The sequence below is a fragment of the Paralichthys olivaceus genome, chromosome 3 (genome assembly GCF_024713975.1).
Source record: "Paralichthys olivaceus isolate ysfri-2021 chromosome 3, ASM2471397v2, whole genome shotgun sequence".
In the NCBI taxonomy this organism is placed as follows: Eukaryota; Metazoa; Chordata; class Actinopteri; order Pleuronectiformes; family Paralichthyidae; genus Paralichthys; species Paralichthys olivaceus.
In genome coordinates, this window is record NC_091095.1 from 17,919,311 (window position 1) to 17,936,687 (window position 17,377).

At 41.5% G+C, this 17,377-nt stretch overlaps 2 protein-coding genes across 4 annotated transcripts in view; one reads left to right on the forward strand and one right to left on the reverse strand.

The window, feature by feature from the left end:
• Positions 1 to 17,377, forward strand: part of ncanb (neurocan b) — a 183,248-nt gene that overhangs the window by 115,234 nt on the left and 50,637 nt on the right. For all 3 annotated transcript variants that reach the window (XM_069522286.1, XM_020080468.2, XM_069522287.1), the window contains exon 10: positions 3,456 to 3,572. In XM_069522286.1, the coding sequence (XP_069378387.1) occupies positions 3,456 to 3,572 (117 nt within the window). The remainder of the gene's footprint in view (positions 1 to 3,455; positions 3,573 to 17,377) is intronic.
• LOC138407226 (paramyosin-like) lies at positions 4,880 to 10,935 on the reverse strand. The gene is made up of 2 exons (XM_069522289.1): positions 6,782 to 10,935; positions 4,880 to 6,443 (listed from the first exon to the last, which is right to left on the reverse strand). Exons 1-2 carry the CDS (start codon positions 6,791 to 6,793, stop codon positions 5,070 to 5,072), a joined length of 1,386 nt encoding a protein of 461 aa, XP_069378390.1. The 5' UTR covers positions 6,794 to 10,935; the 3' UTR covers positions 4,880 to 5,069.

Below are 17,377 nucleotides of genomic sequence, written 5' to 3' on the forward strand. Positions count from 1 at the left end.
GGATGGTCATTATTATTAGAATCGTGTTTTCTTTCTCTGTTATTTTTCTTAGGAGTCTTCTTCCTCTGTTGTTTTGTCTTAATCTGTGTCTAGAACAGAACAGCTCTGCTCTGGGTATTTGGTTTAATTTCTGCCTCGGGTTACTGTTAGCACCATTTTTTTCTTCTTTCAAATCTTCATGCAGTTCCCAAACTGTTTTGCATGCAGCATTTTTGAAAACCTTACATGGTAATATAAAACCCCCCTCTCTGTTTTGCCTTAGGTTTTTTAACACAACCAGTTTCAAGGGCAAACACCTGGAATATGGGAGAGAGCCATAATACATCAATGCTTCTAAACCAGGACACAAATTATTGTGCATTATCCAGTTTGCAAGCATGATTCTCTTATATTCACAAGTTTCAGCTTTTCAAACAGTTGCTGGGTTCCCTTCACCTCAAATGAGATGTGGAGCTGTAATAACATTGTCTTTATTTTATACCTTTCTTGCAAAATTACTAACAAAATCACTACCATAGAACTGAAAGACCTACTTTTTTGTTGACCTTGTTTAGCTTTTTCCGATGGCATTCACAAACTGTCATACTGCTTTAAACTCATTACTATTTCATAAAATGTGACCTTGATCTTTTAACAAAGACACTGTATTTGACAGTGGATTAGAGAAACGGACCAGTTGGCATTGAAGGTACTTTTAGCGTTTTCTTTAAAAAGTGATGCAAAAGCCATTGGAAAAGGTTGTTCTACAAATATACTGTACTTTGACCGTTTAGATTTTTAACCTCAAGTGAGTGCAAACCAAGTTTGGTGATAATCTCTCTCACCACCTACTCTATTTTCCCTCAGGAAAACACACTGTCGATGACATGTTTTTATCCACCCACACTCAATTTGACAGAAAACGACAATACACAGCCAAGTTTTGACAATGTGGTGTTTGTATGCTTTATTATTTTGCAGCCAGTAATTATAATAAACATTGGAAGTCAAATCACATTGGATATATTCTATAGTGTTGGAAACAGATTCAAATCAGGATTTATCATAATTGAAAGCACTCAGGATTCTTTTTAAACTGAAGCTTCACTGCAAGCTACTCAGAAAACAAAGCTCAACACAACATGGCTATCTGTGGACTGAGGTCAACTCAGTGGAGCAGAAAATGTAAGTCTGATCTCTTCCCTCAAATAGAAGTGCAGTACACTTTCCCCCCATGGCTGGGGTTAAGACTTCGGTTAAGTTTCAGATCTGGTTATGCCCTGATAGCTGGCAGGGGTCAGTGTGAGGTTCACATCACAGAAAATAGCCAGTGGAGGTTAGTGCTAATTTTTTTTTAGCTTAGGTTAAAGTAAAAGGGAACATCAACATTAACAAATTGATGTGGATGAAGCATTAGGTTGCATGAAAAAAAAGCCTGCCTCTAGAACAATGACATGATTTTGAAAGTTGTTTTACAATCTGAATGTAACAGAGAAACATATTTAAGCTAGTATCTCCTTCTGGATCTTCTGATTCATCAGTTTAGTGTAAACCTAAATAAAAAGTAGGAAAAGTGTTGCAGATCACAGTCTTAACCCGCAGATCCAAATTTAGTCTGACCAAAAGGTTGGTCTCGGTGCACTTTTTGCAATGCGAAAAGACTTTTGAACTTTCACTCAGACTTTCAAACCAGGAAGTTGAGACAGCATTTGACAATACAAGGGGGAAAGAAGCAGAAGCCTAACTGGCCTCTCTAGGAAAACAGTTGCCCAGTTTCACAGGATCATTCAATGATGTTTGAACATCTATTTCGGTTGTTTGGAAGATTTGAACTAATGTCAAGATGTTGTCTGATGTTGGTGATCCTGGCAGTAAAACCATAGTGATATTACAGTGGTTAGCAATGTGAACTGATTCATACATTTTCTCCATCAAACAGAAAGACTACTACTTGCTTAACTGACAACAGTTAAGTTGCCATACTAAAGTTTTGATGCACTCCTAGAATTACAATGTGAAACCAAAACTGACCAGATCAAATTTTTACAATGAAACAAAAGACATGAACCTTGGACCATGGTGAAGACTTTCAGGTGTGAGTATGCCCTTAATGTCTATCAGCCGACATTCACCTCTGATGGATGGATGGATCCTTCGCTTCACCTCTTACTTTCCTCGATTTGTTCTCCTCCATTACCTGACATTAGCAGACCCAACCAGGCGCTCAGTTTGACAACAGTCAGTGTGCAGTTTTTATTTTACATGCCATGCTCTGCTCAGCACTCTCAGATTTGACTATCTCCATCAGTATATCATTAACCTTTAAGCAGTATATGTTTTCATATCACGTACAGTGTTGTGTATTTTCTCCTCCTCTCCAGTGTTAAGAAATGAGCTTGTCTCTAATGGTTTTTCTCATTCAGCAAATCACTCGTACGTATTTTCAAAGGCAGCCCTTCCATCAACTCCCCTGCCCAGTGTATCAACAGCAGTGGTGGGAGTCTATCACCCTGCTTCACAGGAAATTGAACATACACTCACATTATATCTCACCAGCATGCAATGAGTCAGACCAGCATCCAGAAATACAAACACACACACACACACATGTTGACACACAAACATAAACCCTCACACACACATAAAATGACAGTATTCCCAGACTTCAGAGGAGCTGCACTCTGTGTTCTGCACAGCATCTCTGCACTCATACATGATTAAGTGGGTCTGGGTGTTATTATGGGGAAGATGCAGAGTATAAGATGGCCTGACAGATTTTGTCAGGCCATCTTATACTCTGCAATCCCATCAGAATTTCATAATAAAAAGACACTTAATCTCGCCAGTCCTTCTTTGCACTTAGAAAAAAAAGAATCCCGATGGCCGCTTTGCGCTCTAACCATCCTTGTCATATTCCTCCCTCTGTTCCATCTAAAAATATAGAGCAATAATTACGACTTAATCTTCTTAATATCCGCCATTCATCCGCCGAAACATATCCCAGGGACAGACGTGGAGTTATAGCACAGCAACGGAAAATCTGTTTATTTTCCTCTGCGACACACTTATGTGCCATAAATATACCACTATGTTTGATTGGGTGATGATCAGGAAATTTATGAGGACCTTGGCTCATTTGTGGGACCTGGGATGAGAGGCAGGAGAACAGCAGGAGGGGGTCGACTCTGCACGTTGTCATTTTCCAGGCGAGCAGCAGACATGATAAACAGTGGGCAAGACAGTTGCAACATCTGTCACCTTGTAGAAAGTCATAGAGGCAGGGATGGGTCTACGCACTGTCTGTCCACTCTTCTCTCTCTCTCATCTCTGTCAGAGGGCAGCAAGAGGGTGGGCTGGGTAAGGATAACGAGACAGTTATAATGCCAACTCATAGCCTGGTCATGGTTTGTCAACATTTTTGTAATGCTCTTATCTGTAGTAAATAACTCACCAGTCCCTCTCTCTATTTTTTTCAGTGGAGAATAACCCGTGCCAGACCAACCCTTGTCTCCATGGAGGGAGCTGCCTGCAGGAAGGTGATGGCTATAGCTGCTACTGCCCTCAGGGCTTCTCTGGGGAGAGCTGCGAGATAGGTGAGTCACAGCCAGGTCATGTCTGAGCAAGGAAAGCCTCAGAGGTCAGCGGCTGCACGTGCATGCTGTGGCATAAGGCAGTGTTTCTCAAATTTTTTCAGACCAAGGACCACTTAACCCATAAAAAAACACTCACGGACCACCTAACTCAAAATAGTGCCAAATTGTATTGTAACGGACTGAGAGTTCTGCGTTGTTCACTGTTGTCACTGTTATCTGTGATTGTGTTGTGTTCAGCTGTTTAGTGTCGTTGTTGCTGAAGCACTGTGTTTTCCCACATCATTGAACGTGTCATGGGTGGGCACGTGGCCGTTTGACCAATGGTGAGGATGGGATGGCAGGGCTGGTTCCACATTGGCCGGTTTTGAGCAGGTTGGGGCGTGAATGAGGAAGTGTTGGGGGTGAGGTGTGTGTGACTGGGAAAGCGAGCGAAAGGAAAGGAGGTTCTGAATGTTCTTTTGGCGTGGTTACGGCCGACAGTAATCTGAATAAGTTATAGAAAATAAAGTGGAGATAAAGAGAACCAACGTCAAATGTTCAACGCCAGAACGCTACAGTATGTAGTCGATGTGGTATTTTCGTTTCACCTTAGCGTTGGATTTTTCACGTTCATGTCGAGTTTGCGGTGGGATCTGGGTCTGCTTTGACGACGTCGCTGGCCTTAAACCATCATCCTGGGACTCAACGACTTTTCCAGTCGTGTCCGAATTTTCGTCTGCTTTTCTTTTACATGACCCGGTCCTAAACCACTGATCCATTTTTAATTCGAAGCTTTGCACCATACATCCATGCTTTGCACAGGCACATTCCCGAATTTACGGCAGGGTCACACTTATTTTGACATAAAACGGTTGCAGTGTTGCAAACCGGTCCACTGCACTGCTCAAGTCAGACAATGCCACAAAACAAATATTTTTTGATTTTACGTACAAATTGATTTGATATTGAAAACAACACATATATGTCGCAGGCAGTTTGAGAAACACTGAAATTAAAACACTGACATTTTCAATTTTAAAACATGATATGTTACTTGTCACCTTGCGGACCACTAGGGGTCCACACTATGAAAAAGGCTGATCTAAACGATGTTTATATTGTGTTCCTCTCAGTTGTCAGAGTGAACCGCGCCGACCCACAGATCTTTGAGAGCATTAAGATTTGTTTCATCACCAAAATGAGTTGCGCACAAGATGAAATGTTGACATGTATTGTTGACTTGACATCACCAACGCTGTAATAGTGTAGTAATTGATCAGAGCCATGAATCCTGTGTCTCTGTGTATACAGAAACATATGTACACAGGTTGATGTGTTTTTTTACATTTATTTACAATCTTTACTTACAAAAGCACACAGAGGTTTGAGGGTTAGAGGGTTTGTTTTGGGGAGTAGGTGAAGGGTAAGGGGTGGGAGAGACGGGTAAGAATGGGCAGTGGATAAAGGGTAGGAAGGGGGAAGGGAGAAGTAAGTAAGGTAAGAAGGGGTAAACGGTTTTCAGTAAAAACTGTGAGGCCTTCGACTCCTTCTCTTCTTCTTCTTCTGATGCAGCTGCTTATTGTTCTTTGCTTTCTTGTTTGAAGATTTATGTTTACTCTCCTCTGTCTCGTGCTCCACCTTCACATTCTTCAGTATCACCAACTGTTGCATCTCACTGCTGCAACCTCCCTCAGATTGAGGCAGTTGCGCCTCACTGCTGCACTTGTCTTCCATTTGAGGCAGCTCCACCTCACTGCTGCATCCTCCCTCAGACTGAAGCAGCTCCACCTCGATGATGCACTCCTCTTTGGTCTGAGGCAGCTTCACCTCACTGCCACACTCTTCCTCAGACTGAGCCAGCTCCTGACTTGCCTCTGGTGTTTCAAGTGTGACCTCACGCTCATCCTCTGTGCTCTGCAGCTCCTGGTTTGAAGTCACATCAGCCATGGAGTCACTTCGGTTAGTTTGTTTGCTATGAGCTTGCCTTTCCTCAATCTTTGTTATTGCAAGCTCAAGCTGACTCTGTGCACTTTTCAAAAGGTGCACCTTCTCCTTCAGAGCCACATTGTCCTTTTTCAGAGCCTCCAGGTTTCTGCTCCAGGTTGCCTGAGCCTGGGTCAACTCCTGGTGCAGGTTTGCCTCCAGAGCTGCACACCTGGCCTCAGTGCTCTTGAGCTCATCTTCTTTTGACGCCAGCTTGGCCATGAGGTCAACCTGGGATCTTTTGCGAGCTTTCCTAGTCTCAACTGCATATATTATGAGCTCATCCTTACGTTTGAGCTCTTCTTGAAGCTGACTCCACCTCATGCTGTCCTCATGCTCATACTTGCGTTTGAGGTCTGTTTGATGCTGGTTCCTCTCACTTTTAAAAAGTTCCACCTCCTCCTTGAGAGCAATATTGGCCTCTTCCAGAGCCTCTGCCCTGCTCCAGCACCTATTAGCCTTTGCTGTCTCGTGGTGCAGGCATGCCTCCAGAGCTGCACACCTGGCCTCAGTGCTCTTGAGCTCATCTTCTTTTGACGCCAGCTTGGCCATGAGGTCAACCTGGGATCTTTTGCGAGCTTTCCTTGTCTCAACTGCATATATTATGAGCTCATCCTTGTAGTTGAGGTCTGAGTGAAGCTGGCTCCTCTCTCTTTTCAAAAGTTCCAGCTCCTCCTTCAGAGCAATATTGGCTTCTTCCAGAGCCTCTGCCCTGCTCCAGCATCTATCAGCCTTTGCTGTCTCATGGTGCATGTATGCCTCCAGAGTTGCACACCTGGCCTCAGTGTTCTTGAGCTTCTGGTGTTCAGCAGCCAGTTTGGGCTGGGCATCAAGTTTGATAGCCTTAGTCTCATCTATGGCTTTATTAAGGTCTTGTCCTATCTTCTGGAGCTGCATTGGTTCACAAGCCTGAAAAATAGAAACATACATGGATTTCTTGAGTAAAACTCCACTCCCAACTTAACCAGGGTTCCTGCGGCTCCTTAAAAGTCTTAATTTAAAATCAACAAAATTAAGGTTTCAAATTGTCTTAAATAGACCATGAATTGGCTGCAAAGTATTACATTTGCAGGTGTTGCATTTAAGGCTGATGGGGAAATTGTCACGCATATGTGTACTGATGTATAATAGATGTTATAATAATAGCTTTACTTAACAAACGTTATGTGTATTTGAGCTTTAGACAAAACATGAATCAATAGCAGTCAAAAGCAGGTTGGCAAAGAGAATTGGTAAAAGAATCTTACCACAGTGGCCATTTTGGTAAAGGAAGCAGATTTAGTAAGCTGTTGTCTTCGTGATTGAAAGCGGCTGTCTTCTCAGTCGAAGGTTTCAGAAACTGTGCCATCACTCCTACAGTCTAACCCTAACCCTAACCACAGGATCAAAGGAACAAAGTTAACTACATCAAAGGATCCATGGTTATTTATATCAAAGGACTAAAGTACAAGGCTACCACTGGGCGTTTCCAGTTATTTATATCAAAGGATTAAAGTACATGGTTGCCACTGGAGATTGTTGATTTTATCAGGAATTCTTTGTCACACCTGTTCACTTGGATTCACAGAGTAATTTATATGATTTTGGTGGTCAAAGGGCAAGGTCACAGTGGCCTCTTGAATATGATATCTCAAAACCAACTGGAGGGATTTCCTTCCATTTTTGACCAGTTGTCTCTCAACTGAGATCAGCTGATCAGATTTCCATGGTCAAAGGTCACAGTATATGAATTTAGAAAAAAAATATGTCTACAAAAACTACATGACACAACTACGTTTGGATCTCACTGTTGAGCTCCTCCTAGTACCTGAAGTTAAATATTGGATATTTAAATGTTCTTTTTGTAAATTAAGCTTTGATTAATCACATTCAGGAGTGTTACCATTAAAAAATGAGCTGTTCTTAAAATCTAAATCAGTGTTTCTCAAACTTTTTCAGACCAAGGACCACTTAAAATAAACACTTATGGACCACCAAACTCAAAATAGCCCCAAAATGTATTGTAACGGACTGTTCACTGTTGTCACTGTTATCTGTGATTGTGCTGTGTTCAGCTGTTTAGTGTCGTTGTTGCTGAAGCACTGTGTTTTCCCCATAGACTGTATGGGTTTTCCCACATCATTGAACGTGTCACGGGTGGGCACGTGGCCGTTTGGACCAATGGTGGGGGTTTAATGGCATGGCTGTTTCACCATTGGCCGGTGAGGCATTATGTCATTGAGTGTCCTCACAACTATAGAGAGATATGCATATGTGTTTGTGTTTGTGTGTGGTGTGTGTTTTCACCTTCTGCCCCAAGAGTAGTAGGCATCTCTTCCTTCTACTCAGCTGTGTGATGGGAGAATGTGTCTGTCAGAAAATTGTACCGTCTGTCTCAGATGTGCATGAATGTGCGTATGTGTACGTATGTGTGTGTGTGCATGAGTGTGTATATGTGTGCGTGAAAGAGAGCAAGAGATACAGACAGACACTTAAGGACACATGGGCCCTCGTGGAGAGATGAGCTCAGTCAGGGGTGGAGCAGCTGATTAAAGTGCTGGAGCAGCAGCTCATGCGGCGGTGGATGAGGGAGGACAGAAAAATAAAGTAAAGAAGAGGTAGATGTGGTACATGGTGAAAAATATCAAAGTCATTTTCTTACTCTGAAGGAACATGAGGTTACAACACGTACCCCACAGGATTCGATTGAGGTTGAAAACACATTTGGTGCAAAAGTTGTTGTTGACAGCGTTCAGCCTGGCACATTGATTCTGGGCATTGGCCAAAGCATCGTGGGTTGAACTATATTGTAAATATTAGAGTACATACATGAGCCACACTGGTATAACGTGGGCGTTTAAAACTCCTGGCTTACATTTTTGGCTGTCAAGGCTTGTGTGTTCTTTTGGCACCTACCTTCCAGTAAAACATCTTATTTTCAACGTCTAGCTCCAGTTTCTGTTTTCAAGGCCTTTTTTAAGCCCATCAGTAAGGTCATCCAGTTATTCCTATTAAGTATGTGGTGTTTATTTGGGTAAAACCACTTTGAGGATCAAGTGTTGACACTTACAAAACAAGATGCCACGTAAACAAATTCACAGAGCTCATTGAATCATGCCTTAGTCCTATTTAATAAGCTCTATGTGTTCCACATTCATGCAAACAAAGACCAGATGAGGTTTTTACAGGTCATTAATTATGGAAAAAGGTTCATATATCAGGGGTTAGGGGTCAAAAGAGGCATATTGTCTTGGGTCTGATTAGGTGTATGTGTGCATTAACATCATCCGAGATCAATCAACATTGTAGCGTTAGATCAATAAGTTGTGACAAATGTATGTTAACTGCATTAATAACACACACATATTTTGTAATGATTTGTTGCAACCAATTTGTTTGGTGTTTTTTATTGATATAGACAAGTCTTAATGGTTATGAGAGGCTATTGGAATAAACTATGACATTTTAAGAGAAGGATATTCATAAAAAATTGTAATTTACTGATTAGTTCTGCCCTTTCCTTCAGCTTTCTTCTCTTAGGAGTGTTTAATTGCTTTTTACGGTGTAACTTTAGTGTTGTGGTGTTGATTATGTCACTAAACAGCTGCAAATCTGATATTTTTAATATTAATTACAGCTAAAGGCAAAAAGGTTAATTGCCTGGAACAGCAAATGCACAACCACAATTTAACCAACCCAACACAGACATATTAAGCTGTAGGAAATATAGTGTGTCATAATCTCTCTGTTGCATTTCACACCCACAGCTGAGCTTATTCTAGGCCTCTTACTTTCTCCAACACAAGTTTGGATACAGCCACCACAACCCAGATACAGCCAAAGAGGCATATTCACCAGTATCCTCGGCTCTGCTTCTGCTCTCCATATGAAATCATTATTTAGTCAAAATGAGGCAGTGGCACCACAGCTGCAGCAATCCTGTCTCCAGGACCTGGCTCACAGCCGCAATTATTTGGAAAGATGCATTTTGGGGAGCTGCATTATTGATGGCTTGTGTTTCTACTGTGACTCAGTGGTTAATATTTATGAGAGAGAGAGAGGGAAAAGATAGTGTAGAAGTCTCAGCATTAGCACTTCAGCCCCACTAGATTCTCTACAAAGTTCTTACTTAGTAGTAGTACGTAGTAGCATTCTATACTTCATCCTAACTTATTCAATGGTGTTAGTACCAGTGTATACCTCCGTCAAGGCTATTGCCTTTTCTTGCCATGTTGAAGGAATTTTTTTAAAAGTTCCAAGTTCCATCCGTTTATCTAAATCCACTCCAACATATGGGCCCCTCAGTGACTCATGCCCTGCCCCTCCACAAACTATCATGGAAACGCATAAAGTATATTTTACAGGATTCGTCTAACAGACAAAAAAATGCAGATGAAATCAGAACCTTTACTGCGGAAGTAATAATGTGAAAATACCCACATCAGAAATATAAGCTTAAATTTAGCTCCCCTTGTAGAGTAGAGCAGGTACTACATGTAAAAGCTGTATCCCATGAAACCCAGCAGGCTGCCTCAGGTATCTACTGCATATGGAGTCAGCAGGTGATCGGCAAAGTAACATTCTTATCGTATCAGAAATTGGGTTTGGGTCAGTCACGTTGGCTGGGCTGATTCTTTTACACTGCACATGTTTGTAATCGGGGAAAACAGGCAACAATACATGTAAACTCACACAAAAAAATGAATGTATGTCTGGTTAAGGTCGAGCTCGATAAGTTTTGTCTTGGACATGTATGGACAGAAAAATACAGCTCAATTCACCATGTGACCAGTTATAAAGGAGCTTTTACTGTTATATAGCCTTTATGTATGCTAACAGCTAGCCCTAGGATAATGGTTAGCCTAGCGTTGCTTATGAGCAGAAAATTCATATATATATCAGCTGGGTTGATGAGGTAGGAATATGGGTTTCCAGACCCCAGATTTGGAGGCTTAGCTCAGTAGCAGGTTGGCTCGCCTCGGAGAGAGATGCCGCTGGCTCCTCATTTCCCATTGCTGAGAAGGATATACTGTAGCCTCCACCCACTTCTCTTAATTTTGTCTCCTACCTTGCTGCATGTCACCCTCTCTCCCTCTCTCCTGCCTTTCCTGTCTCTTGGCACGTCTATAGAAAAATTATAATAAAGGCATGAATGCCAAAAAGAAAAGAAGAACTCTAAGCTCGAGGTTGTTCTTTCCTTTTGATCATTAGAACCAGTTGGTGAAGCCTGAATCCTGCAGCAGAATAAGTGATTAATGAGACACAACACAGCCTGTCAGTTTGATGACTATGTGTTGAGATACAGTAATGAATTATATTTTGCTTCACCACAGCTGGAATGAACATTTGTTCACAGAAATGAGAGAATAAAATATAGCCCAAAATAAACAAGTAAAAAAAAGCCACCCTCTGGGATGATAAGCCGCTGATGATGTACACATCAAATAGTCAAATATCTCTGTCTCAGTGTATCTAATCCTTCTTGTGGTGTACACAAAAATCGAGATAGGCAGTGACGTACGAGAAAGTAAAAAAGAGGCTCACTGTCTTTGACAGGCCTCACACAACCATGGTACAGAGGTGTTGTACTAACTTTGATTGATTAGACCTCAATTCATGAGTGTCCTAACAGAAGAGTTTTGGTGAACTCATCATATGTGTGAAGTTTCTCAGTCACCCAGGTGATGGTATATCCAAGTGCTAAAAAGAAAAGGTCAACTGGTTGAGTTTCTTGAAGGTTTTCACCTCTCATCTAAGAGGCTTCTTCAGTTCTAACTGACTGCTGGGAGTCCCAGGTATTTAACGTGTAGCATCATTAGGAATCTTTGAAGTTACCTGAGAGGCTTGACCCACCCTGCTGCAGGTTTCACTGGGAGTTGTTGGCAGGTCGTTGAGTAAACGCATCGGCCAAAATATTCTTAAATAAATCTAAAAATGCAGCTCAAACAACCCATGTATACAGTTCCCCTGAGAGCTCAATGCACTACGACTTAAGAAAACACATAACAACAACATATATAAGGAGAGAAAACACGTGTGGCAAATAGAAAAGGGATTCAACTACTCACAACAGAACCAAGTACAACACAACATGACCAAATACTCACCTCAACCAAATACAACTCGACAAAATACAACACAACATGACCAAATACTCACCAGAACCAAATACTCAAAACACAACCAAATACAACTCAACAAAATACAACACAACCAATTATTCGCAACACCATGACAAAATACTCACAACGTAACCAAATACCTGCAATAAAACCAAATACTCAAAACACGACCAAATACAACACAAACAAATGCTCACAACACTACCAAATACCTGCAACACACCTAAATACTAAAAAGACAACCAAATACTCACAACAGAACTAAATAATTGCAACACAACCAAATACTCACACAATAAAGGTGTAACTAATAATAATAATGACTTCGGTGGATCGGTATCGGCATCAGAGCCTTGGTGTTCTGCATGTCTGTCTCTTTCCACACCGCCAACAAAACAAACTCATCAAAAAATAATTTTCCTTGTACGACAAGTCATATGTCATTATTCACAGATTAATCTCAGTCACACTGTTAATCTACACTACACAGCTCTGCAGGTGACAGTTCATCCATTGCTTTGTAGAAACATCAGAGGATAAAAACAATCTTAACTCAAGGTCAACTTACTTGCTTGTTTTGAAGCTTTCAACCACATGGTCCTCTTCAGCTCATTGTTCAGCTGCCAACGTCAAACACTTTATTTATAAGATGTTAGAATCATAGACAGACAACTAGAGTGTTTGTTACAGCACTGACACAAGCAGCTAAACTGACTGTAAGATGAGAAGCATACATATGCATTCTCCTCATAGCACCACTTTTTCTCTCTTTTCTTATGCATCTGCTCTCCACACTTGGAAAATCAGGTCAACACAGCATGTTATTGGCATGTCAGTTAAATTAATGAAGGGACATAAACTCCCACACATTTACTTTTCTTAGCCTCTGCCTGCAGTAAACATTAGAACAGCATTGAAAGGGATTTAAATCCCATAGTACATTCAAGAACCTGCTGATAAAGTGACAAAGTATTGAGTGATTGTTTTAAATGGAAAGATACAGCTATATGTTTATATTGTCTCCTTTTTTCCATTATCATCTCTATAAATGAAATCGTATTCTTTTTGACAACTGCTGCTATTTCTGTTAAGTCCACGTGCAGTTTGTTGAACAGGAAACACATTTCAAGCAAAGAATGTGTTGTGGGATCAAGATGGAAAATATCCCTGTAAAAAGGATGGAATTACTCCGATCACACTATTCTCTCCTCCTGTTAATCAACCCTGTTCTCCCTCTTCTCCGCCATCTTTCCCACGAACCAGTGTGAATTCCCCCTCCTCCATTTTCTCTGTCGTTTGCATGATGGATTAGAGGAGATAACAGAACCTGAGCTGCTTCACAGAGCCTCAACAATTTTGCCAAAGTGACACGCTTCATGGGCTGTGTTGATTTTCTTTGTCATCCTTATCAACTTTCCTCCTTTATTGCTTCTCTGCTCTTCAACAACTCCTCAAGCAGATTAATCAGAAACAAGGAGCAGAGTTCAGGAGGGCATAACACAGCATGTGAAAAAGGTGTACATACTAAAAGGGGATACCTAATCTGAGTCTGTTGAGGCGGGGTGGTAACCATAGACTGTATGTGGTAACACGGGAAAAGGTGGGACAAAAAAATTGACGTTTATGTTTGACATAAATTTCAGATTAAAGTTTGGGACCAAAAATTGTATGCATTTTTTTTTATTAAAAAGTTTTTTTGGGGATAAAGATTTGACAAAAATGTTGGACCAACATATGTGATTTTTTATGCCCATTATCAGGAAAAGTCTGACCCAGATTCTGGCTTGATCAGTTTTCTCTCAGGCTCGGATTACTTTAATAACTGTAATACACACCTATCCATTCTTATCACCCTCTGAAAACTACAGTAACATCCAGTCAGATTTAAAGTTTAAAGAAGTTCCAAGTCAACATCCACCAAACAAATTAACAGCATCTTCTAAAGCATCTGACCACAGAGTTGGTTTTCTGCTCAACAGAAAGCACACCTTTTTTTTTTTCATTTTTCACCTCCCCACATACTCTGGCCTCTTTTTCCAATCATGGTGATTAGATCTGAGTCTCCTCTTCCACTTCTCTCTCCTTCCCTCTCCATCCCTCCCCTGTACTTTGAATCGAATGTGATTCTCTCTTTCCCTTACATTTATTTCTTTGACCACATCTTCATATTTTTACTCGTGTAGCTGCCTCACAAGTCCTCTTCTTCTCATTTTTACCACCCTCCTTTTTTTATGAATCCTCCATTTCTCTCTATTTTTCTTTGTCCTCCTTTTATCACCCTTTTCTCATTTTTCTCTCCCCTCTCCTTCCCACTCCATCTCCCTCCCCTCACCCCTCCACCCCCACGCTGCTCCTTGGCGAGACCTACAGTGTAGCACCATATTTGAAAATGCTTGGCAGTGTAGAGATTGGGGTGAGAACAAGCCTGTAGCAGCCCCCCTCCCCACCAGCACCTCTACCAAATAACACATTTCATTTCCTGCCAGTGCGCTTCCTCACTACCCCACAACCTCTAACCTCTCTCCCCCACCTCCTCTCGCTCTCTCTGGCTCCCAGCTCCTGTCTCTATCCCTCTCTCTTGCTCTTTATTTTCCTATCAAAGGCCAATACAATTATTCATACAAAAATGCCTCTGTACTGATGCATAAAATGAAACTTATTCAAGTTCACACGCTCGCTCACCTCCAGACTCAAATCCCTGAATATGCTCACAAGGTTGTGCACAAAATATACTGTCCTTTTCTTTCGCTTAGAAATTGACTCTGACACACACATACACACACATATACACACACATACACACACACATACACACACACACACACACACACAGACACACACACCTGTTTGTCCCCGTCCTATATAAAACCAATATGTACTCAAGCCTATGTGAAGAGCTAATGCATAACTCATGTTTAAAGAGGCCACGAGAAACGGTCCTGCCGGGTTTCTGTATTAGCTAATTCCTCCTTTGGGACACACTCCACTCACATCAGCTCATATGATTGAGTCTGAAAGATTCATGAGGTTGAGGCTAATAATATAACCGGCCCCTAACGCACCTTAGCAGTGTGTCCGCAGATCTGAGCGATGAGGTCAAAGATGACAGGGGGGGGAAGGGGAGGGGCAGGCTGTATAACTGAGGATAATGGATGTTCTATTGTAGATACATGCAGGCTGTTGAGGTATTTGTCAGCAGATCCCTAGGAATCTGGGGGATTTGGTAGCAAACTGAGGCAGAGAGTGTAGTTGACATGTTTGGACCTAGAGCTGTTGTATGAGATATAGCGAAGAGTTATAACCCAAAGCACAGAACCAGGAAAGAAAGAAACCTACAGACAGATTGATTCTCAGTGAGGTGCAAGAGTTCGTTGAAGAAGACAGATAGAAAGGGCTGCTGCTGCCATGCTGCTCCCCACAGGACATCCCATTCATTACTTCATTAAGGAGGGAATAGATTTATTTGTTTGGCTCCAAATTCTCCAAATACTCACAGTTGGTTCAATATGCTGTTGAATTTTACTGCTATTTCTTGGCTACTGCTTCTTCTGCAATGTTACTTGCAGTGCTGACCACAGGGTGAAAGAAAACACCATTATCAAACAATGGTTTAATTAATGAAAAAGACCTCCATGGCTAACATACAACAACACCTAATAGACATAATAGATTTGATTTCATTTTTTTGTATGTGTGTATCTGTGCTTGTGTCCTGATGAGTGAAACAAAGGTATAGGACCTAGCATTAGCAATGGCCTGGGGTGTAAGGGGCTGAGTGAATCAATTTGCTGTGGGAAGCCACAAGATTTTACACTTAAAATAGTAAAAACTGAACAAATAGAAAATCAATATGTGCTGGGCAGTGTTGATATTGTGGCAACGGCCACAAATAAATCAACGCCTCCCAAAGAATGACAAATAGAAATAGGACACCTTCGTGTTCACACTGCTGAAAGAATATGGCCAAATGTGTTCAAGACCTCGATCAGACCTGGTATCAACATTTGTCTCGAGTGATATAATCCCAAGTAGAGAGCTGTGAGTATCAGTTCACTCATGGCATTAGAATGCATCTCCACATAACCACTTGTGCTCAGAGTTCACTTTCCCGCCCTGTTAGCAATAATGCAGGTATGTAATTTCTGTTCACAAAGATCAAATTATGTTGTATTTACCCAGTCTGACTTTAAAGAGAGAGGGGGGGGGTGGCCGAGCAAATCAATGTAGTGAGTGCGGCGTGACTCTTGAATGATTCATTATTTCAGCCATTTGAAATAGTAAAAAAGAAAAAAAAAGAAAATCAATATGTGGAGGTTAATGTTAATTGTAGCAGCAGTCACAAATAAACCGGTACATGGGAAACACTGAGAAGTGTTAAAATGTTCTCAGTTCATTATCAAACAGTCAGAGGACGTCACTGTGACTCAGGACACATTTGTATTCAGAAGGCTAAAAGAATGTGGCCACATGCGAGTGGCTTTAAAAATCATACTGGCAATTCAGCTGGTGGCTTAAAGTATCCCACCGTACAGATGAAAGTGGAAACAATCTCATCCAAGTCTTTTTTTCCTCAGAATTCAAACTGTTCCTTTAGTCTATGTTTCAGCCTCAAGCTCCAAAAACAGTACAGACTAGATTTCAGTAGATGGAGCATTAAGTGCAAGACAAACACCACAGTGGATGAATGTGACAGTTTCCCATCCCCCCGCATATAATAATCACCTCAGTTTAGCATGAGTTCATATGATTACATGAGCATTGAAAAGCTAAGATCATATGGTTAAAAAACAGAGGTTACATGATTCGTTATGGGAGCATTGCATTTGTGTCACGTCAAAAATAAAGCTCTAGTAATTGTTCTGCTAAAAACACAATGGCACAATGAAATAGTCAGAGAATGTGAGTATACAACATTTTATGAGGAATTTCATTTCATTTCTTGAGTTATGTTATTGTTTACCTAAGCAGCTGCAGCTGTCTGACAGTAACACAACAAATGACTCGGCACAGTGACTCAGATGAGCCATGTATGAGGCCGGATGGGACAGTGAGTGTGCAAATGGGAGAGTGTGCGTGATTGATGACCGGCGGTTTGTCACAGTTTGTCGGCAGCACAGGGGCTCTTAACAGGCTATGATGGGCTGGATCAGCCTGCACTCACATGCCTCATTAATTCATCCACACCGCTGGATCCCTCAGTCAGCATTATGGCTGGCAGCACCCCACACCCCCACCGCCATGCATATGCTTTTACCTCCAATCCCTCCAACAACAGCAGGAAGACCTGATTGGAGCTGCTCGGTCTGCAGCTGATTCAGACGGTGATGCATGAATACGCAAAATCTACACTCCAACATACAAGTGCAGTCTAAAAAATAATTTCCCCTGTTATTTAAAAAGATCTAGATATTCTGCCTTAAATTTGCACATGGAAACACACAGATACAAGTTCAGACACCTGTGTGTCTGTACTGTCATGCAGTTAAACTCTGACTACACTAGATTAGTGTTGGGTGGATGGTCTAATTTGCTAGTTTTCAATCAGCATGGACACTCTTTCCTCTCCAGACTCCTCAGTACAATGAGAGACAAAGGACACACAGGCTGCAGAGATGAATGAGAATGAGCTGCTGTGTGTGTGTGAGAGAGAGAAAGAGAGAGAGAGAGAGTTCTGCATGCAGTATCTCTTCGGTATAAACACACTGCAGATTAATGAGCTGCTGGCAAAGTTGCCAGGACTCA